The 22904-nt window shown below is 39.1% G+C and overlaps 1 protein-coding gene across 1 annotated transcript in view; it reads right to left on the bottom strand.

Annotated features, from left to right (window-relative positions):
• Positions 1–19444: 19444 nt before the first annotated feature.
• TSPAN8 (tetraspanin 8) overlaps positions 19445–22904 on the bottom strand; it is a 242853-nt gene continuing 239393 nt past the window's right edge. The window contains exon 11 of the mRNA XM_057557345.1: positions 19445–19649. Coding sequence (XP_057413328.1) covers positions 19596–19649 — 54 coding nt within the window. The 3' untranslated portion in view covers positions 19445–19595. The remainder of the gene's footprint in view (positions 19650–22904) is intronic.

Genomic DNA, 22904 nt, shown 5'->3' with positions numbered 1-22904 from the left:
TCTTCAACTTTTAAAGATTTCACACAGGCCATTTGGGAAATTTATTGTCATCTTAAAGAGACTTGTCTTTTTCATTCAGTGTACCCCACTACAAAAACCAGCTCAGTACCTGTCGGCCATCTGGTCTCTGTGTATATACCAGGCCAAAATTTCCAGATTTCCTCCTTTGAGTTTGCTCTGTAGAAGACAAATCCGATTAGGTGAAAAATAATGCTGGAAGACTTACAAGCCATTATTCTGAATGCAAATGACATTTTCTTTAATAAGTGTTCCCAGTCTAAATAAGCTTTGAACTTCAGATCTGCCTGGGTGCTGGGGTTTGTTTGCAATATTCATGTAGCCAACATGACGACACCTTTGGCTGAGACCCAGATATTTTTAATCAGCAAAGCTGTAGTGTATGAAACAGATTCAAATGGCCCTTCCTTTTCCATGTCAGAAATTTCCGGGAACATAACCTAGTGATTCTAGCACAGAGCAAACAAAATTAAACCAAGGTTTATTGTATCATAACAGCCAATGTCTACTGGTAACTTGAAATCTAGCAGACTCTCGTAACAATAAATAGGGAAGTATTTATTTTTTGAGAATACATAGTGTTATATGACAGTGACAGGTGGCAAGAGTTTTAGGTTCTGAACAAGCCATGTTAGTAATTTACTAACAATTATCCTTTCCTCTAGATCACTGTTTCTTGTCTCTACCTGTATATCAGTATCACCTGAGAAACTCTTTAAAAAATACTAATGTCTCACTCCACAGCAGAAATTAAACCAGAAACTCTAGAGGTGGGTTTCAGAGTCTTTAGTTTTTATGGTTTTCTTGGTAATTCAAATGCGTAGCTGATTTTGTTAACAGTTACTCTGATATTCATTCATTCATTCAATGATTCAACAAGTATGTACTGACTACCAATTATGTCCTGGGGCTACTCTAAACACAGGAGATTCAGAAAAAAATGTCCAGAATGGCTGGAGGATGGTCATCAAAGGTCACAACTGATGTTGGACAGAGTGCAGGAGCTGGGTCTCGCAGAACCTTGAAGGACTTAAGATTTTATTCTAGGTGCAATGAAAAGCCATGGGGTGGGAAGGGAGAGGGATAAGCAGAGGAGTGACATGATCTGATTTATATTTTTAAAAGATTATTTTGACTGTCTCCTTGGAGAATATCATTAAAATGAAATCAAGTCCAAGGACAGAACAAACCATCAGTTTGGGGAACAAAACAATAGAAACTATTGGACACTTGCTTTTATTACTGGCTTTGTCTTAGACCAACTGAGTGGTAGGCCTGCTGTTCTATAGTCATCATTCCTCTGGGCCACGTTTGGATAAATTGCTCCAGCACCAGTGCACTTAGTGAGCTTCCAGTGTTCAGAGGAGACCGCACATGACTTCCTCAGCTACTAGATAGAACTCACCTTCCGAGCACAGCACACATTTCTCATCTTGATTGTGCGTGACGGACTGCTTCCCAGTCGAGGCATTCTCTCAGTAATAGGAGGGTAAAACAAATCCAAGTGATGACTCTTCCCAGCTGAGGCTTTATATGCTCATAGCCTAACATCTTCTCTTTGCCAAATATTGTTCAGATTATACGTTCATTAAATGATGTCACGGACAGCATCATCTGTCTAATCTTTGCAAAATGGAATTAAATATTTACTCCATTATATCCTTAAAAGCACTTTAAACTTTAATTATTTTTAAAAAATGTGTAAGACATGTATTATTGTGATCATAAGAAGAGTAAGCCTCCAGCCTAGCTTGATTCTATTTTTATCCTAATTACACTGTAGAATGATAATTAACCAAGATATCTAGGCAAACTAATTTTAGTTGGCTGCCCAGTGAGGATACATTTACTTACATTTATCTACTATGTTTATTAGTCATTAACTTATGATTTAACTTATGAATAAGTAAGTAGAAAGCCAGTATGTTACTTAAGCAATGTGGGCATGTCCTCCAGCCCCAAAATAACTCCTTTTAATCATGGTGCCAAAAATACGACACATTCATTTGTTTGGGTCTCAGTCAAGTATTCATTTCATTTTGTAGAGCCCTCAGCTTTATTTTCTAACACCTTAAAAGATAAAGAATAGAAGTCAGTTAAAAGCAAAAAATGCACATGAGGCTGAAACATCAGTCATAGGCTCTAAGTGTATGGCTACAGGGTAAGGGGAGCAATGGAAAAAAGGGCATTGGAGAAAGCTTTCTGAAAGAGAATGTAGAACAGTACAAAAGAATGATATTTCTGACTTCACAGTTATGTCCAAGATGATCCCTATAGTCCTGGATTTCCGCTGTGAGTCAGAGCATAATGTTTCAATTCTTAAAAATATTAGCTTTTCTTTTCATCTGACGCCACCCATTGATAAGATTACTAAGGGAATAAATGGAATTATTCTTATTTCCTGAGCTCTTTATCCCCTCTCAAAGGGTCAGGTTCCTAGAGGATGGTAATAAATGAACCATGATAGAGCAGTTTGTGGAAATTTTTACTTGACCTGAAACTTAGCTTTATAAATAATTCTAAACAGCCATAAAATGACTATGCTTGAAAGATAATTGCTCGTTGAGGTAGCAGAAAAACTCTCTCCATGCAATTCAGCAAGAATATAATATCCAGGACTTCCCTGATGGCGCAGTGGTTAAGAATCCGCCTGCCAAGGCAGGGGACACAGGTTCAAGCCCTGGTCCGGGAAGATCCCACATGCTGCAGAGCAACTAAGCCCGTGCACCACAACTACTGAGCCTGCGCTCTAGAGCCCACAAGCCACAACTACTGAGCCCGTGTGCCACAACTACTGAAGCCTGCACACCTAGAGCCCGTGCTCTGCAACAAGAGAAGCCACCGCAGTGAGAAGCCCACCCACCGCAGCGAAGAGTAGCCCCCGCTCACCGCAACTAGAGAAAGCCTGCGTGCAGCAACAAAGACCCAATGCAGACAAAAATTAATTAATTAATTAATTTTTTAAAAAAGAATATAATATTCAAAAAAAGACTCTCATTTAAAATTATGTTTTCTAGCTATTATTTTTGTATACTTTGCTAATTATATAACTTTATTTTTAGAAAGTATACATTTTACATATTTTAAAGGAAAAGGAAAAAATACTTTACTGTTCCAGGATTTTTAATTTTATTTTTTATGAGACAACATAGGGAGAGGGCATAAGGAGAGAATTATTGAAATTGGAAGATAAATCTGAGATTTTGTAGTACAGCTAAGAGAGTTAAAAGCAGGAAATTATAAGAGATTGAAATACATGGAAGCTATGTTGAGAAAGCAAAAAAATATACACACACACATATAAAATAAGAATTACAGAAGTAAGGTGACCACATAATTTAATATCTTAAGCAGGACACATTACAGCATAAAAGGGGCATTGAGAAAATTAAAATTATAAGTTTTAAACATTTATTTATTAACCTATAAATTGATTTCACTTTAATTATTGACCTATAAAATAGTTCTACTCAAAAGTATTTTCAAAAATAAAATTCCTCTAAAAAAATTAAATAACATGTATCCATGTACAATAAAGAAAAAATACATAGCTCAAAACTGTCTTAAAAAGTCCAAAGAATATACTTTTGAGGGAAAACGTTCAGGGAACTCTCATCCTAACGCCTATCTCTCCACTCCCTTTCTATACTCCTTCTATATGTAACCATTTTCATTAGTTTCTGTTTCATCCTTTGGTCTCCTTTTGCACAAATGAGTAAGTATATATGAATATCCCTGTTTCTCCTTATTTCTTACAAACAAAAGTATGATACTGCAATACTCATTGATTTTCCCTTAACAATATAGCCTGGAAATCAGTCCAGAGCCGGGAATCAGCTCACAGAGATCTTCCTCATTCTTTTTTACAGCTGCACAGTACCTCATAAGTAGACCATAGTTTATTTAACTCACCCCCTTTTTTTGGACACTGGGTCACTCCCTATCTTTTGCAAAGATTATTATTTGTTCTTGCAAATAACACTAATGAATAAGCTTTGTGTGTGTCATTTCACATTTGTGAAGGTGGAGCTACAAGGTAGATTCCTAAATGTTGAGATTGTGAGGTCAAAGATTAATCGGAGATGCAGTTTTGTCAGATATTTCCAAATTCCCTTCCATAGAGGTTGGACCATTTTGCAAGCCCACCAGCATTATATAATATAAAAGTGCCTGTTTTCTACAGCTCTGCCAACAAAACACATCATTAAGCTTTTGGATGTTTGTCAACCTGAAAGGTAAGGAATGATATCTCAGAGCAGTTTTAATTTATAGTTCTCTTACTTTCAAAGTTATTTGCCTTTCTTTTTCTATGAACTGTCTTTGTTTTTTTGCCCGCTTTTCTATTGGGTGCTTGATCTTTTTCCTCTTGATTGTAAATAGCTCTTCACATATGATGGAAATTAACACTCTTTAGTTGCAAATATTTTCTCCCAGCTTATTCTTCATCTTTTGACTTTAATAGAGGTTTGCTTTTTTATACTACTTCTTATACAGACAACAGTATGGGTATATCTCATGCAAAAATTCTTTACTTTTATGTAATTAGATGTATTATTTTGTATTGCTTCTGTATTTTATGAAATAGTTTTTAAAAGTTTCTTCACTTCTAGATTATTAAAGAATTTAATGTTTCTTTTTGCTGCTTGTATGCTTTCTCATTCATGATTTACTTAGAGTTTACTATAATATAGTGTGAAGTAAGGATACAGTTTTAGCTTTTATCAAATGCTGTCCAGTTGCTCCAACATAATTTACTAAAACTCATATTTCCCCATAGTGATTTGAGATGCCACCTTTACCGTAAACTAAATAGCCAGATGCACTCTGGTTTATTTATGGAATTCCTATTCTATTTATATCATAATATCAATTGTTTTAATTATTATTCTTTATTTTCCTGCATACCTATTTTTTGCATATATTTTAGACTGTCTAGCTCCAGAAGAAAATGCTCTTTGATATTCATATTCAGGTTACATTAAATGTGTATATTAATGAGATAATTGACATAATTATGATATTGAGTCTTCTACTCAAAGAACAAGAGTTGAAGAGGCTGTCTTTTCTCCATTGTATATTCTTGCTTCCTTTATCAAAGATAAGGTGACCATATGTGCGTGGGTTTATCTCTGGGCTTTCTATCCTGTTCCATTGATCTATATTCCTGTTTTTGTGACAGTACCATACTGTCTTGATTACTGTAGCTTGGTAGTATAGTCTGAAGTCCAGGAGCCTGATTCCTCCAGCTCCATTTTTCTTTCTCAAGATTGCTTTGGCTATTCGGGGTCTTTTGTGTTTCCAGACAAATTGTTAAATTTTTTGTTCTAGTTCTGTAAAAATTGCCATTGGTTGTTTGATAGGGATTGCACTGAATCTGTAGATTGCTTTGGGTAGTATAGTCATTTTCCCAATGTTGATTCTTCCAGTCCAAGAACATGGTATATCTCTCCATCTATTTGTATCATCTTTAATTTCTTTCATCAGTGTCCTACAGTTTTCTGTATACAGGTCTTTTGTCTCCTTAGGTAGGTATATTAATAGGTATTTTATTCTTTTTGCTGAAATGGTAAATGGGAGTGTTTCCTTAATTTCTCTTTCAGATTTTTCATCATTACTGTATAGGAATGCAAGAGATTTCTGTGCACTAATTTTGTATCCTGCTACTTTACCAAATTCATTGATTAGCCCTAGTAGTTTTCTGGTAGCATCTTTAGGATTCTCTATGTATAATATCATGCACTTGCAAACAGTAACAGTTTTACTTCTTCTTTTCTGATTTGGATTCCTTTTATTTCTTTTTCTTCTCTGATTGCCATGGCTAAAACTTCCAAAACTATGTTGAATAATAGTGGTGAGAGGGGCAACCTTGTCTTGTTCCTGATCTTAGAGGAAATGGTTTCAGTTTTTCACCACTGAGAACGATGCTGGCTGTGGGTTTGTTATATATGGCCTTTATTATGTTGAGGTAGGTTCCCTCTATGCCTACTTTCTGGAGAGTTCTTATCATAAATGGGTGTTGAATTTTGTCAAAAGTTTTTCTGCATCTATTGAGATGATCATATGGTTTTTATCCTTCAATTTGTTAATACGGTGTATCCATTGATTGATTTGCGTATATTGAAGAATCCTTACATTCCTGGGATAAACCCCACTTGATCATGGTGTATGATCCTTTTAATGTGCTGTTGGATTCTGTTTCCGAGTATGTTGTTGAGGATTTTTGCATCTATGTTCATCAGTGATATTGGCCTATAGTTTCTTTTTTTGTGACATCTTTGTCTGGTTTTTATCAGGGTGATGGTGGCCTCATAGAATGTGTTTGGGAGTGTTCCTCCCTCTGCTATATTTTGGAAGAGTTTGAGAAGGATAGGGGTTAACTCATCTCTAAATGTTCGATAGAATTCGCCTGTGAAGCCATCTGGTCCTGGGCTTTTGTTTGTTGGAAGATTTTAAATCACAGTCTCAATTTCAGTGCTTCTGATTGGTCTGTTTATGTTTTCTATTTCTTCCTGGTTCAGTCTTGGAAGGTTGTGCTTTCCTAAGAATTTGTCCGTTTCTTCCAGGTTGTCCATTTTATTGGCATAGAGTTGCTTGTAGTAATCTCTCATGATCCTTTGTATTTCTGCAGTGTCAGTTGTTACTTCTCCTTTTTCATTTCTAATTCTATTGATTTGAGTCTTCTCGCTTTTTTTCTTGATGAGTCTAGCTAGTGGTTTATCAATTTTGTTTATCTTCTCAAAGAAGCAGCTTTTAGTTGTATTGATCTTTGCTATTGTTTCCTTCAGTTCTTTTTCATTTATTTCTGATCTGATCTTTATGATTTCTTTCCTTTTGCTAACTTTGGGGGTTTTTTTGTTCTTCTGTCTCTAATTGCTTTAGGTGTACAGTTAGGTTGTTTGAGATGTTTCTTGTTTCTTGAGGTAGGATTGTATTGCTATAAACTTCCCTTTTTGAACTGCTTTTGCTGCATCCCATAGGTTTTGGATCATCGTGTTTTCACTGTCATTTGTTTCTAGGTAGTTTTTGATTTCCTCTTTGATTTCTTCAGTGATCTCTTGGTTATTTAGTAGTGTATTGTTTAGCCTCCATGTGTTTGTATTTTTTACAGATTTTTTTCTGTAATTGATATGTAGTCTCATAGTGTTGTGGTCAGAAATGATACTTGATACTATTTCAATTTTCTTAAATTTACCAAGGCTTGATTTGTGACCCAAGATATGGTCTATCCTGGAGAATGTTCTATGAGCACTTGAGAAGAAAGTTTATTCTGTTGTTTTTGGATGGAATGTCCTGTAAATATCAATTAAGTCCATCTTGTTTAATGTGTCATTTAAAGCTTGTGTTTCCTTATTTATTTTCATTTTGCGTGATCTGTTCATTGGTGAAAGTGAGGTGTTAAAGTCCCCTACTATTACTGTGTTACTGTCGATTTCCCCTTTATAAAATAATTAATTAATTTTTTAAAATTTTTGGCTGCATTGGGTCTTCATTGCAGCATGTGGGCTTTCTCTAGTTTCAGCGAGCGGGGGCTACTCTTCATTGCAGTGCACGGGCTTCTCATTGCAGTGGCTTCTCTTGTTGCAGAGCGTGGGATCTAGGCATGCGGGCTTCAGTAGTTGTGGCATGCAGGCTCTAGAGTGCAGGCTCAGTAGTTGTGGCACACCAGCTTAGCTGCTGCGCGGCATGTGGGATCTTCCCAGACCAGGGATCGAACCCATGTCCCCTGCATTGGCAGGCGGATTCTTAACCACTGAACCACCAGGGAAGTCCCTCAATTTCCCCTTTTATGGCTGTTAGCATTTGTCTTATGTATTAAGGTGCTCCTATGTTGGGTGCATAAATATTTACAATTGTTATATCTTCTTCTTGGATTGATCCCTTGATCATTATGTAGTGTCCTTCTTTGTCTCTTGTAATAGTCTTTATTTTAAAGTCTATTTTGTCTGATATGAGAATTGCTACTCCAGCTTTCTTTTGATTTCCATTTGCATGGAATATCTTTTTCCATCCCCTCACTTTCAGTCTGTATGTGTCCCTAGGTCTGAAGTGGGTCTCTTGTAGACAGCATATATACGGGTCTTGTTTTTGTATCCATTCATCCAGTCTATGTCTTTTGGTTGGAGCATTTAATCCATTTACATTTAAGGTAATTATCGATATGTAGGTTCCTATTACCATTTTCTTAATGGTTTTGGGCTTATTATTGTAGGTCTTTTCCTTCTCTTGTATGTCCTGCCTAGAGAAGTTCCTTTAACATTTGTTGTAAAGCTGGTTTGGTGGTGCTGAATTCTCTTAGCTTTTGCTTGTCTGTAAAGGTTTTAATTTCTCTGTCAAATCTGAATGAGATCGTTGCTGGGTAGAGTAATCTTGGTCGTAGGGTTTTCCCTTTCATCACTTTAAATATGTCCTGCCACTCCCTTCTGGCTTGCAGAGTTTCTGCTGAAAGATCAGATGTTAACCTTATGGGGATTCCCTTGTATGCTATTTGTTGTTTTTCCTTTGCTGTTTTTAATATTTTTTCTTTGTATTTAATTTTTGATAGTTTGATTAATATGTGTCTTGGCGTGTTTCTCCTTGGATTCACCCTGTATGGGACTCTCTGCACTTCCTGGACTTGATTGACTATTTCCTTTCCCATATTAGGGAAGTTTTCAACTATAATCTCTTCAAATATTTTCTCAGACCCTTTCTTTTTCTCTTCTTCTTCTGGTACCCCTATAATTCGAATGTTGGTGCATTTAATGTTACCCCAGCGGTCTCTGAGACTGTCCTCAATTCTTTTCATTCTTTTTTCTTTATTCTGCTCTGCAGTAGTTATTTCCACTATTTTATCTTCCAGGTCACTTATCTGCTCTTCTGCCCCAGTTATTCTGCTATTGATTCCTTCTAGAGAATTTTTAATTTCATTTATTGTGTTGTTCATCATTGTTTGTTTGCTCTTTAGTTCTTCTAGGTCCTTGTTAAATGTTTCTTGTATTTTCTCCATTCTATTTCCAAGATTTTGGATCCTTTACTATCATTACTCTGAATTCTTCTTTAGGTAGATTGCCTGTTTCCTCTTCATTTGTTTTGTGTGATGGGTTTTTACCTTGCTCCTTTATCTGCTGCATATTTCTCTGTGTTCTCATTTTGTTTAACTTACTGTGTTTGGGGTTTCCTTTTCGCAGGCTGCACGTTTGTAGTTCCCGTTGTTTTTGGTGTCTGCCCACAGTGGCTAAGGTTGGTTCAGTGGGTTGTGTAGGCTTCCTGGTGGAGGGGACTGGTGCTTGTATTCTGGTGGGTGGGTCTGGATCTTGTCTTTCTGGTGGGCAGGGCCATGTCCAGTGGTGTGTTTTGGGGTGTCTGTGACCTTAGTATGATTTTAGGCAGCCTCGCTGCTAATGGGTGGGTTTATGTTCCTGTTTTGCTAGTTGTTTGGCATGGGGCGTCCAGCACTGGAGCTTGCTGGCCTTTGGGTGGAGCTGGGTCTTAGTGCTGAGATGGAGATCTCTGGGAGAGCTCTTGCTGATTGATATTATGAGGGGCCAGGAGGTCTCTGGTGGTCCAATGTCTTGAACTCAGCTCTCCCACCTCAGAGGCTCAGGCCTAACACCAGGCCGGAGCACCAAGACCCTGTCAGCCACACGGCTCAGAAGAAAAGGGAGAAAGAAAGAAAGACAAAAAAATTTTTTAAATAAATAAATAAAATTAAAAAAAAATTTTAAATAATAATAAAAAAGAAGAGAGTAACCAAACCAATGAACAAATCCACCAATGATAACAAGCACTAAAACCTAAGCTAAGATAAACATAAAAATCAGAGAGACTTCCCTGGCGGTCCAGTGGTTGAGAATTCGCCTTCCAATGCAGGGGGTGCGGGTTCGATCCCTGGTTAGGGAGCTAAGATCCCACATGCCTCACGGCCAAAATAACAAAATATAAAACAGAATCAATATTGTAACAAATTCAGTAAAGACTTAAAAAAAAAATCAGAAACGAATTAGTCACAGACAGCAAACCCCAAGTCTACAGTTTCTCCCAAAGTCCACCGCCTCAATTTTGGGATGACTCATTGTCTATTCAGGTATTTCACAGATGCAGGGTACATCAAGTTGATTGTGGGGATTTAATCCGCTGCTCCTGTGGCTGCACAGAGAAATTTCCCTTTCTCTTCTTTGTTCGCACAGCTCCCGGGGTTCAGCTTTGGATTTGGACCCGCCTCTGCGTGTAGGTCGCCTGAGGGTGTCTGTTCCCGCCCAGACAGGACGGGGTTAAAGCCGCAGCTGATTAGGGGGCTCTTGTTCACTCAGGCGTGGGGTGGTGGGGGAGGGTATGATGGTCATAATTGGAATGCGGGGCGAGCCTGCGGCAGCAGAGGCCCACGTGACGTTGCAACAGCCTGAGGCACGCCGTGCGTTCTCCCGGGGAAGTTGTCCCTGGATCACGGGAGCCTGGCAGTGGTGGGCTGCACAGGCTCCCGCATGGGGCGGTGTGGAGGGTGACCTGTGCTCGCACACAGGCTTCTTGGTGGTGGCGGCAGCAGCCTTAGCGTCCCATGCCCGTCTCTGGGGTCCGTGCTGATAGCCGCAGCTCACGCCCGTCTCTGGAGCTCCTTTAAGCGGCGCTCTGAATCCCCTCTCCTCGCGCACCAGGAAACAAAGAGGCAAGAAAAAGTCTCTTGCCTCTTCTGCAGCTCCAGACTTTTCCCCGGACTCCCTCCCGGCTAGCTATGGCGCACTAGTTCCTTCAGGCTGTGTTCACACAGCCAACCCCAGTCCTCTCCCTGGGATCCGACTGAAGCCCGAGCCTCAGCTCCCAGCCCCGCCCGCCCCGGCGGGGGAGCAGACAAGCCTCTCGGGCCGGTGAGTGCTGGTCGGCACCGAGCCTCTGTGCGGGAATCTCTCCGCTTTGCCCTCCGCACCCCTGTGGCTGCGCTCTCCTCCGCGGCTCCGAAGCTTCCCCCCTCCGCCACCCGCAGTCTCCGCCCACGAAGGGGCTTCCTAGTGTGTGGAAACCTTTCCTCCTTCACAGCTCCCTCCCACTGGTGCCGGTCCCGTCCCTATTCTTTGTCTCTTTTTTTTCTTTTTTCTTTTACCCTACCGAGGTACGTGGGGAGTGTCTTGCCTTTTGGGAGGTCTGAGGTCTTCTGCCAGCGTTCAGTAGGTGTTCTGTAGTTGTTCCACATGTAGATGTATTTCTGATGTATTTGTGCGGAGGAAGGTGATCACGTCTTACTCCTCCACCGGCTTGAAGGTCCCCCTATCAAAGAATGCAATTTTAAAACAAATATTCTTTCAACTTATACAGTGCTGTATGTCAATTATATCTTTAATAAAACTGGAAATAAAGAATCTAAGCCTAAAAAAATAAAACTTAAAAATATTCTTTCAAATGGGCATTGTTAGGGAGTTCTTCTTCCCCATATCTGATATTTCTTCCATATTCAGGGAGCTCTGTTAGTTTAACTCTGGAAGGCTCTCTTCATGCCCTTCTCAGCCCCTCTTCAGCACCAAACTATCCTAGGAGCCTCCCCTCCCCAGGGGCGGTAGAGGGATTCATCTGATGGTAAATCGGAGATGAATAAACTGGGCTTAATTCCTCCTTTTCCCCTTTGGAAGCCAGCAAGTGTGTCAGATAGCTCACTTCATGGCCGAATTTTATAGTTTGTGAAGTGTTATCTCAAACCCAACTTTTGGTGTATGTGCTTTGACACAGAAATAAAATTGAGAGTAGAATTTATAGACCCAAATAACACGTTAAGAGTATTCTTGCAGGGCTTGGATTCATGGACAATGGACTTGAATGTGTGGGGAGGGAATGACCCTTTGGCAGATCATAAAGCCTGACTTACACTGTGCCAAGAGGGGGTTTACCATGGTGTGATTGGAATGTAACTGCTGCAACTTGACCTTGGCAGGTGATTCCTACTTTTGGCAATTTTGTCCACAGGCTAGTGGCTGTTTCATAGAGGCAGAACTGTGCACATGGGTGGATTCAGGCAAGTCTTTGGACCATGTAGGCCTCAGCAAAGGCATGGGGGTGGGAGACCTGGGGTGGGTTGAAGAGGTGCAGTTCTAATCTCAGGAAAAGTGTGTGCCATTAGCCCACCCTAAGCCAAATGCTGGAGGCTTTATAACACAGGCTGTTGCATCTTACTCCACAGGCACACCTGAGGCAGAGCCTCAAGACTAAAAGACAGTCATTCCACATTAGACAGTAGAAGAAAGAATAATGTTTGCTGCTTTCAATGCAAGACTCTTGAGTCCTTTCCATGCTCCAGAACACTGGGGAGATAATAGCTATGAATTATCAGAGCCAGTCTTTATGAAGGCAGAACTTGATCAGCTGCCCCAAATTCACTCTGAAATAAGGATGAGATGGAATCTATGGAAGGCCTAATATTGAATTCATGAAGTTCAAGAGTAGAAAATATTTAAGAATGATTGGGTGTGTTTCAAGGTGATCCCGTTATTGTAGGTGGCATGCAGGTGCTCTGAGGGAACATGTTTGAGAAAATTTATGAAATTCAACAGCACACCAAAAATAGGTACTGTGGAGCAGAAACTGGTTCTCACTGGACTCGTCTAAACACATGGTTCTCAACTGCACAGCACATATAATCATCAATTAATTCAAAATCTCTAGGGATAGGAGCCAGGCATTGGTATTGAGATATCAACTTGGAATAAAGTATGTAAAGTGCCTAGCCTTGAACCTGGCAAGTAGCTGGCATCTTCTAAATAGATGTTGGTGCCTGCCCCAATTTCCTCCTCTACACAATGTGGTCTTTCCTTTTCCTAGGATGACTGGGTAAATTACCCAAAGGATTTAAATGGTCTTACCAACATTTTTTTCACAACAGGTAATCCAACACTGCAGTTTAAATGCAGCCATCTCAGAAAAGCAGTTATTTTTCTTTGGAGATTTAGTAGTCTCATAATCCCAACATTGTTCCTTCATTTTCCCCTTCCCTGAATTAAAAAATACAAGTTTCTCAGTTCTTTAACCAGGACACACATTACTACCAACCATAAAGATATAGGATAATTACATGTAAGAGTAATCTGAGCAGTAGGGAAATAGAATTTCTGCTTTATATGTTTCAAATATATGCTGTTTCCAAGATATTTTTAGACTTTTTATGGCTGGATTCTTCCCAGGAAAGTTGGTTCTTCCATCAGAAATTTGCTCTTTCTATCTAAGGATTTTCAGATCTTTGGAAAGTACTTTCCAAAGTCCAGAATTTTAAACCACTGAGGGATAATTAATGAGGATAAAAAAGGTATTGGGGGTTTAGCCAGCATTGCACAAAGCCAGGCCCACAGCCTGACAGCTCCAGCTGCCAGACCCATGAGACTTTGCTTTTCCCAGGTCAACAAGTATTCACCGCATCCTAATGCTCATTATACACATTTGATATTCATTTTATTTCTGAGTACTTATTGGGCTTAGTTTTCTTGACTGTCTCTAGATTAAGAATTTTTTTTTTGGTTATTAAAAATAAGTCCGATTGCCAGTTACGACGGCTTCCAGTTATGAACTTATTAATGATTTCTTGCATATTTATAACATTCCTGACCATTTCCATTTCAAATTTTGCCATGACCCTTAACCTGTTTTCCAAAATCACAATTTCTGCAGAGAACATGTTTTGTTGGAATCACTTGAAATAATGTCACAAATTACTCTTGGAGATATCGTGAGCCAGGTGCAATGTCATGTTCGCCTCGTTTAGTTATTGCTCTTGGCTTTGCTGCAACTGATGCTCAGATTGTATTAAATAGACATGACTTATTTGGGTCTCACCTTACCGGCAAAGCTGACTGAGCTTTCTCTCCATTTGGTGTGTGCTGTTTAACATCACGATGATTCCTGGATTACATCCCTTTTCATTTACTGTCTGTCATTCCATGCGGCTCACTTCCTGGCTCATTATTCCTTTTCTGTCTTTTTGTTCCATAACTTAACATAATCTCTGGATAGCAGTCTTGGAAAGAGAGTCTGAGCAGATTTATCATTCTGTGGAGGAGCTGGTGTCAAAATCCATTTCAAAAATTCAGATCTTTGAAGATGAATTCCTTGATGGCCCCAAACTTTCTTTGAAGTGTAAAGAAGCTTCATAATCAAAACCAAAACTCGATAAGTGAGTATTTAAATGCTAATGCTAGGTCTACTTATTCTTAAAATGATGGTGATATTACAGCTACTAACATTTATTATGTACTAACTGTAGTATATGTTCTAAATATTTTGCATGCATTGATTGCCTCATTTAATCTCACAACAGTCCTATAGAGATTTCTTTTCATCCTTGGTTTTCCGATGAGGTACAGAGAAAGTAAGTAATATGTCCAAGATCACTCAATGACTAGATAGTGAAGCCATGATTGGAACTTGAACAAATCTGATTCCAGATTCTATAGCTCTTATCCACCACCTAGTGTAATAGAAAGAGGAAATCAAAGTGGTACTAAACAAACTCTTCTCAGGAAAAAAGGACAGGATATTTTCATTTTCAGGTATCTTTTGGAGTCAAGTTAATTGGTTGTAAGTCATAGGACCTGTCAACTTTCATTTATGGATATGGCAATTTTAATGTCTTTAAAAATGCAAGCACTATTTCTTATTCTTTCATTTAATAAACATTGGTTGGATAAGCATCTGTCAGAAGGTACCATACTACTTGTGGGTAGTACATAAAGTTAAAAAAGACACATTTCTTGCCTCAATTGTTCCCAAAAAGACAAAAGCAGCAGGCATGGAAACAAAGGCTTGAAATACAGAGTGATACATGTTATGATGGGGGTGTGCACAAAGCATAAGGCTGAAGGAAAGGAGACCACTCAATTTGGGTTTATGGCAATATGTCAACATACTCTGATGTTCAGGTATTACCCTCAGCAATTTAGCTACTCTGGAAAGAATCTAAAACTGTTTCTTTAACAAATCAGCTTTTTTCCAAGAGATATACTACAGTGTTGTGTTTTAAGAATGTAAGCTGTGGAGTCAGGGTAGTTGAATTTGAATCCTGGCTCCATGAATTTCGGGCAACTTACTAAACCTCCCTGTGGCTCAGTTTCCTTACCTATAAAATGAGGATAATAATTTTAATAATGGAATTGTTGTGAGAATTGAATGAGTTAATACATGTGAATTCCTTAGAGCATTACCTGACATATAATACATATAATACTATATGTATTAAATATTTTTACTATAAATAAAAATATTGATAATCTATGAAAAATCTTTATAAACTAAGAATGGATAACTTTCTTCAAATGGACCAGGTATTATTAATGCGCCTCTAATATATTCTAGGTACCTTGCCAGGGTCTGGGGAACAAATTCAATTTAGGGGCTCAGGAATACCCAAGAAGCTTATAATAAAATGGAGGCAACAAAAAAAACTAGGCAAAATACATTAGAATAAGTGATATTTAAATATAAAGTGCTATGGGAAAATGCAGATGAATGGAAAAAATTAATTCAGTCCTGATGGATCCAGAAAAGCTTCACTGACATTTGAGCCAGACCTTGAAGGAATCCAACCAAATGATTACCAAGGTCATTCCTGGCATAGGGAGCAGCATGGCAAAGATATGAAGAGATAACAGAAGAAAAGAAAGTTGAAGGCTCATGAGGTGCTAGTGGAGCAGTGTCTGGAGATGAGCTGGGAAGAGGGGGATTAGTTCTTACTAAGAGCCTTGTAGTCAATTCCAAACTTGTGAGCGAGTAATATAACATGATAACATCTGCATTTTAGAAATATCATTCCTCTGGCACAATGGGCAATGGATTTGAAGACAGTATAAAGTAGAAAAACTCATCAAGAGATTGTTGCAATGATCTTAGAGAGAAATGATGATGACCTGAACCAGGGCCATGACTAGGGGAAGAGGAAGAAAGAAGATACAATAGAAGTATCAACAAGGCAGAGTGACATGGTAGACATGGTAGATAAAGAGATGTTCTGTAGGAGGTTTAGCCGCATCCCTGGCTTCTGCCCACTAGATACCAGTACCACTGCCCCTCTACCCCAGCTGTGACCACCCTTCAGACATTGTCAAATATCCCCTGAGGGGCAAATGGCCCCAGGTAAGAACAACTGCTCTAAAGTCCTCTCTATCTCTAAATTGCTTTGAATATTCATCAAAGCAGAAAGAATCCAGGAAACTTCATATAATTTCACACGAAAATTTTAAATCTTAGTTATACTTTCCACAATTTTCATACCCTTTAATCAAAAAGTTCAACACCTGTGTGCTTGCTCTCTAAATCTCCAATTGCTATGGCAGTCTTCCCGGTCCGCTTAGTCCAATCCTTGCCTATCTCAGCTTTGCTTTGCATCAGAGGAAACTGCCTTTCCCAGGCTCCCTTGCTTTCTGGCATCCAGGTGAGGTCAGCCAATGGAAGGCACTGTCAGAAGATTGGAGAGGGGAAGAAGGAAGAAACCACGGCACGTCTCTCTTTCTCTGTTCTGACAGTAGCCACTGAGTCACCTTCATGGCTTCCATTCCTGCTAGACAGTCCTTCTTCTGTGTCCCTGCCACGGTTCCATCTTCCACCAGGTGGCCTTAGATCCTGGGATCTGGTAACATTTTCTCTGTCCCTCCAGGCCTCCAAGTGGTAGCAACTTCCTACTGTTGCTAATCTCTGGTTTACCTTGCCATCGCATTTGACTTCTTCCTTCTTCCATCACCCACCCGTGCGAGCAGTTGCTACGAACTAAACTGTGTCCCCCCTGCACCCCAAATTCATATGTTTGGGCCCTAACCCTCAGTGTGGCTGTATTTGGAATAAGGAAGTAATTAAGGTTAAATGAGGTCAAAGGGTGAAGCCCAGATCTGATCGGATTGCTGTACTTTTAAGATGAGACACTAGAGAGCTCACTCTCTCTCCCTGTCACGTGAGAACGAAGCAAGCAGGTGGCTGTCTGCGAGCTAAGAAGAGAGCCCTCACCAGGAACTGAATCTGCCAGGACCCTGATCTTGGACTCCCAGCCTCCAGAACTGTGAGAAGATTCATTTCTGTTGTTTAAGCCACCAGTCTGTCATATTTTGTTACAGCAGCCTGAGCTAACTAAAACAGCAGTTCCCTGTGTTATATTTCCATTATTTGTAATGGCTAGAGAGGTTTTGTTTCTCTGCCTACCCTGACTGACACAGTTCTTTACATCATTGATACCATAAAATATTTACCACGAACTATCTTAATATGTGCCTGACTATGCAAAAGGCATGTGCATATTCATTTCCTAATCTATTTCTTCCAAACGCTCTGTAAGGTAGGGCAAAATGATACAACATAAGGAGCACAAGTTTTGAGTCACTTGACTCAGTCAAAACTCACTTGACTCAGTCACAACTCCTCTACTTACCAGCTGCATGACCCAAGAAAAGGTAGTTAATCTCATTAGACCCTGGTAGCCTCCTCTATTAAATGGGTCTAATAATAGTACTAACCTAAGAGGGTTATTCTGGATTAAATGAGTTACTCTATGCAATGTACTTACAATATTTTTAGGCATATAGTAAGCTCTCAATAAATCTAAATATTATTTTTAGCTACAATTTATTGAGTGCCTATTATGTGCCAAGCCCTGGGATAGGTACTAGGGACATAAAGACAAATAAGAAACAATCGATGTCTTCAAGGAGTTGCAGTATACTCACAGAGGCAAACACGTAAACACGTAATCATAATAAAATATGGCACGTTTATTAACAGACATATTCTGGGAAAGCCAAATAGAGCACGATCCACAGACAGGGTTTGAGAGGCAACTGTCAAGGTTTGAATCCCAGTTCTGCCAATTACTTATGGTTTGGCTCTGGGAAAATTACCTAACTCCTCTAAACCTCTATTTTCTCACCTACAAAATGAGGCTAGTAGTAGTATCTACGGCATATGGATGTGGTGAGAAGAAACAGATAATACAAGTAGTTTCTGGTATAGTTCCTGGAAGATGGCATGCTCAGAAAAGGATAGTTATATTTGTCATGAATAGGGGAGCAGAGACTTGGGTTGCCTAACCTAGCCCAGGGCTCCCCCAAGTTCTTGCTCCTTACTGGTTCCTCTGATCTATTTCATCTACTTCCTCTTCCTCCTCAGAAGAGGCGGCTGAGTCTATCATACTTTTCTACTATGAGTATAGATTAATATAGCCACTTATAAAATTTCTCTACAGACTCTATGAAATCTAATTACAGTATATGTATACAAAGCAAGTCCACTCCTGCATGTCTACCTAGAAATGAGTACATATGTGTACCAAAAGACGTAAAAGAATGTTTATAGCAGCTTTGCTCACAATAGCAACAAATTGGAAGCAAACCCAATGCCCATCAACAAGAGGATGGATAAATACACTGTGATATATTCATATAGCATGGGATACTACATAGCAATGAGAATAAACTAAAGTGACACAAAACAATACAGATGAATCTCACAGACAACATGTTGTGCAAAAGAAGCTAGAGTGCAGACTTTACTTTCTATTTATAGAAAGTTCAAGAAGGAGTAAAATAAATCTATGGTCATAGAAATCAGAAGAATGGTTACCTTTGGGGAGGTATTTGCTGAGAAGGGCAGGGGTGTACTGGTAAATGTTTCACAACCAGCACTCCGAAAAAAGCCCTGATTTTATAGAATTTGCCTATTTCTATGATGTAAATACTTAAATACTCCCACTGTGGTGGATTTCAAGTTACCAACTTGATGTCACTGAGCACGAAGTTGGGAAGAGATGCATATGTATATAGTCTGCTCTGGCAAGTCGGTGAGCTCCAACTCCAGCCGCCCCGGGGGGTAACATGAAGGGGTGTTCTGGTGTGCTGGAAATGCTCTATATCTTGATCTGGACAGCGCTTGCTATCCAGGTATTGAATACTTAAGATTTGTTCACTTTATTGTGTGTATAGTATACCTTGATATAAAGTAAAATGTAAAAGTGCCTGTGAGAGCTACAAAGAGAAAAGCACTTATAACTATTTCCCAGAGGAAGATTCAGAGACGTACCAGAGATTCAATGGCTGGAAAGGCAGCATTCAGATCTTCTTGTCCTCACAATGGAGAGAAAAAGAAACACCATTAGTTGACACTGGCATAAACAGACAAGAGACGGTGACTCTTTTAGCTGGGCCACTCTCAACCTTCCAACATGAGGCTTAATTCGATCTTACCACCAATGGTTGATACATCACGCAAGACAGAGTGTGGCTTCTGAAAAGCCTAGACGTACTGCCTTAACTAACTGTGGTCCTGTTACTTAGAGATTATTATTCCACTGGGTGGCTCCAGATGAATGCTTTAAGCACAGACCCACCTGAACACAATGATCAGACAGGAAAAAGCATCAATGCAAACAATGTTACTTTTATTTTGAGGAAAAATGCACATTCATCTAATTTCCTTGTGTCCCTGAAATCTAAAATATGTTCAATATGACTGGAAGATCTCTGTGATCTGGCTAAATGACACATTTTAATAGGACAGCTGCTCTTAACACAGCACTCATATATTTAAAGAAGTTACAAATCCGAAGCAAAATTTTAAAGGGGTTTGACCGATGATGACTTGACACATCCACAGACTTATTTCTTCCTGATCTGGCAGTACAGGACAAGAGAAAATATCAGACCAAGTACCTAGAAAATAAAATAACAGGATTAACATGGAATTTAAAGTAAAACACTAGAGATATTATAAATAAAAAGAACATTATATATGAAAAGATTCTGGCTACTGACAATTGTAATGTTATTTATCTAAGTCATCTCTCTTCCTGGGAAATGAGAGACTCTAACACTGAGAAAACACTCAGTATTTTTGTGTTTCAATCAGGGTTTTCAGCTAGCAATCTGTCTCTAACTGTCCCTATTTGATTGTGCAGTAGTGGCTGGCCCTGGAGCACCCCACTCTTTTGGAATACACACACCCCTCTGTAGGGCATGGCCATGGAACTCTGGGGAACTCAGGCCTCTGGGTCTAAAGATGCCTACTGCTTCTATGAAAAGCTTATAATCATCTGGTTTAGATCATCCACATAAAAATCAAGGAGTCTAGAATTTCTCTTGCCATATTTTTAGGCATCGCCAAGAGGAATGAAAGAAAAAGGAACTCTTTTCTTAAAAAGCTTCTAAATTGAAGGGGAATGGCATCATTCAGGAATTTCCTTTGAAGTGAACATGTACAGCTGAAAATCTGCGGCATAATTTCCATCTCATTAAGTGGCTCTCCCAAGAATGAGGGACCCCAGCACTTGCCCTAATCGGCTCTGAAGTTGGTGAGTGGCATGCTGTGGCTTTGATGTAGAAATGACAGAACCTGTGTGTATTGCAGATAGAAAGTTTCCTCTCCACCAGCCTCCTCTGAGGGGAGTCAGGGAGAGGATGAGATGCCATTTATGCTGAGTCATCTGTACGGAGATGTCCTGCTGACTAATTCTTTCCCGGAAATGCCTTTCAAATGAGAACTGCTGCCCAATATTTTTTCCTTCAAAAAAAAAAAATATTGAGGGACTTCCCTGGCCATCCAGTGGTTAAGACTTCACCTTCCAATGCAGGGGGTGCGGGCTCGATCCCTGGTCGGGGAGCTAAGATCCCACATGCCTCGTGGCCAAAAAACCAAAACAGAAAACAGAAGCAATATTGTAACAAATTCAATAAAGACTTTAAAAATAGTGCATATCAAAAAATCTTAAAAAAAAAATACTGACATCAATTCTTTGCAAAAATAATGACTTTCATTCAGAATGTTCTAAAAGTCATTCTTTTTGAATGACTGGAGAAAATGTTACAATTTAGTCTTTTGCTTTGGTCCCAAGCCTTAAGTCTGGGAGATGAGTATCAGGAAAGAATAAAGAAAATGGGCAAAACAGTGGGATAAGGCAGCTATCATCTTTCACTGTCTCATCCTTGAAATAGAAGCTCAGCATGCATCAGCAGACTAGATGGTTAATACCATACTTTCTTGCATTTTGCTGCCTCTGAAAAGAAAATGTATCATTGTTCGTAAAAATAGGTAATAATTAAAAGAGATTCACCTTATAGTAATGAATGCTAAGACTCAGGATAAACTTGCTAATAATGTACACGTGCTCCCCATATTCTGAAGCCATCTAAAAAATGTAAAATTATTTTTTCTCTCTTTTAAGTGCTTTATTCCTGGGACCATTCCTGGGTCCATTCCTGGGACCTCCTGCCAGGATAACTTTATCCTACAAAGTGGTGACTATCAGTGGCTTTTTTTTTTTTCTTAATTAAAGTGAGGAGAGAAAGTGCTGATCATTTTTTGTGCTTGTAAGTTGCTGTAGTCAAATAAGGAGAGATATGATAGTCTGGTTAATGCAGAATAATGAGAATTCCAGTGTCTATAGATAACATTTTCTTACAAAACAAAGCATTTTGCATAGATTTCTAGCATCCTACTTGAGAAGAATCCCTCAGGTATATGTTCTTAACAGAGCCTTGACAATAACTATTGGCCATTCCATCAGAGCCTATGCCTAAACAGACTAACGCCAAAGGTGTAAACGTCAGAGGGTGGTTTTTTTCATATGATATTTTTCTATGGAGATAGTTTAAATGTATTTTCTGCAGGGAGATATTTGCTTCTGTTTGCTTCTTAAAAATATTTATTAGAAGTATTTTTCTGTCTATATATCTTTATGTTTTCTTGAATTTGAAGTGGGGAACAGAGAATGTAGACGGGCCTAAGTGTTAGGCAACTAGTATTAAGACTGTAAGACAGACTGATGGACATTTTTTGGATACGTTTTTATAGAATAGCTATCAAAAGACTATTTTCAGAGCTATTTTTTAAGTAAAAATGAGAGGGAATACAAAATGATTTTTCTTTCTCTTCAAATCCCAGAGGGAGGGCAGATTTTCTATTGAGAGAGTGAACGAAAAAAAAATTTCAAACAGTTCTTTGAACCAACTATTTATCGTATCTACAAAAAGTCTAGAAATCACACTTAACTGGCATAACTTGAAATGGTTATATTTTGTGATATTACCATGTAAATTCTATACCTAAAAATTCCTCTATGAAAGGTTTTCAGTAAGGTATTTTCATATACATATATGTATATCTTTAGAACAACCAATAGAATATCTAAATATATAACAAACACATGGAGTATACCAATTTCATAAAATACTGAAATGCTATTCCTCTTGTAATCTTATTTTCCATCAGATGTCTTTAGATTCTTGGCAATGTCTTTGGCTATGATATGAGAGACATCAATCTTCCCAGCTGATTATGTCCTTTTTTCCCCGGCTTTGCTTTTGAGAAGCTTCTTAAAAGCATCTGTGGGTTGTGGCCAAAGTCAATTGTCTGAATTTGAGTCTAAGATGGAATCTGAGACTTATATTGACACTTACATTGAATACCTCAATTTTTTTTTTAATAAATTTATTTTATTTTTGGCTGTGTTGGGTCATTTTTGCTGCATGTGGGTTTTCTCTAGTTGTGGTGAGCAGGGGCTACTCTTGGTTGCAGTGCGCAGGCTTCTCATTGCAGTGGCTTCTCTTGTTGCAGAGCATGGACTCTAGACACAAGGGTCTCATTAGTTGTGGCACACGGGCTCAGTAGTTGTGGCTCACAGGCTCTAGAGCGCAGGCTCAGTAGTTGTGGCACACGGGCTTAGTTGCTCCGTGGCATGTGGGATCTTCCCAGACCAGGGCTTGAACCCGTGTTCCCTGCATTGGCAGACAGATTCTTAAACACTGTGCCACCAGGGAAGCCCTGAATACCTCATTTAAAGCTGGCTCATTTAAAGTCTAGTTTACCAACATATGTGTGTGTTTTAGTTTATGGATGTGTGAGTACATATGTGTGATTGCTCACTTACATGCACAGCCATTAACTCATATTTCTAAATTAGCATAAACCCA

This window comes from Balaenoptera acutorostrata, chromosome 11 (genome assembly GCF_949987535.1).
Source record: "Balaenoptera acutorostrata chromosome 11, mBalAcu1.1, whole genome shotgun sequence".
Taxonomy (NCBI): Eukaryota; Metazoa; Chordata; class Mammalia; order Artiodactyla; family Balaenopteridae; genus Balaenoptera; species Balaenoptera acutorostrata.
This window is presented reverse-complemented; position numbering and strand designations above follow the sequence as displayed.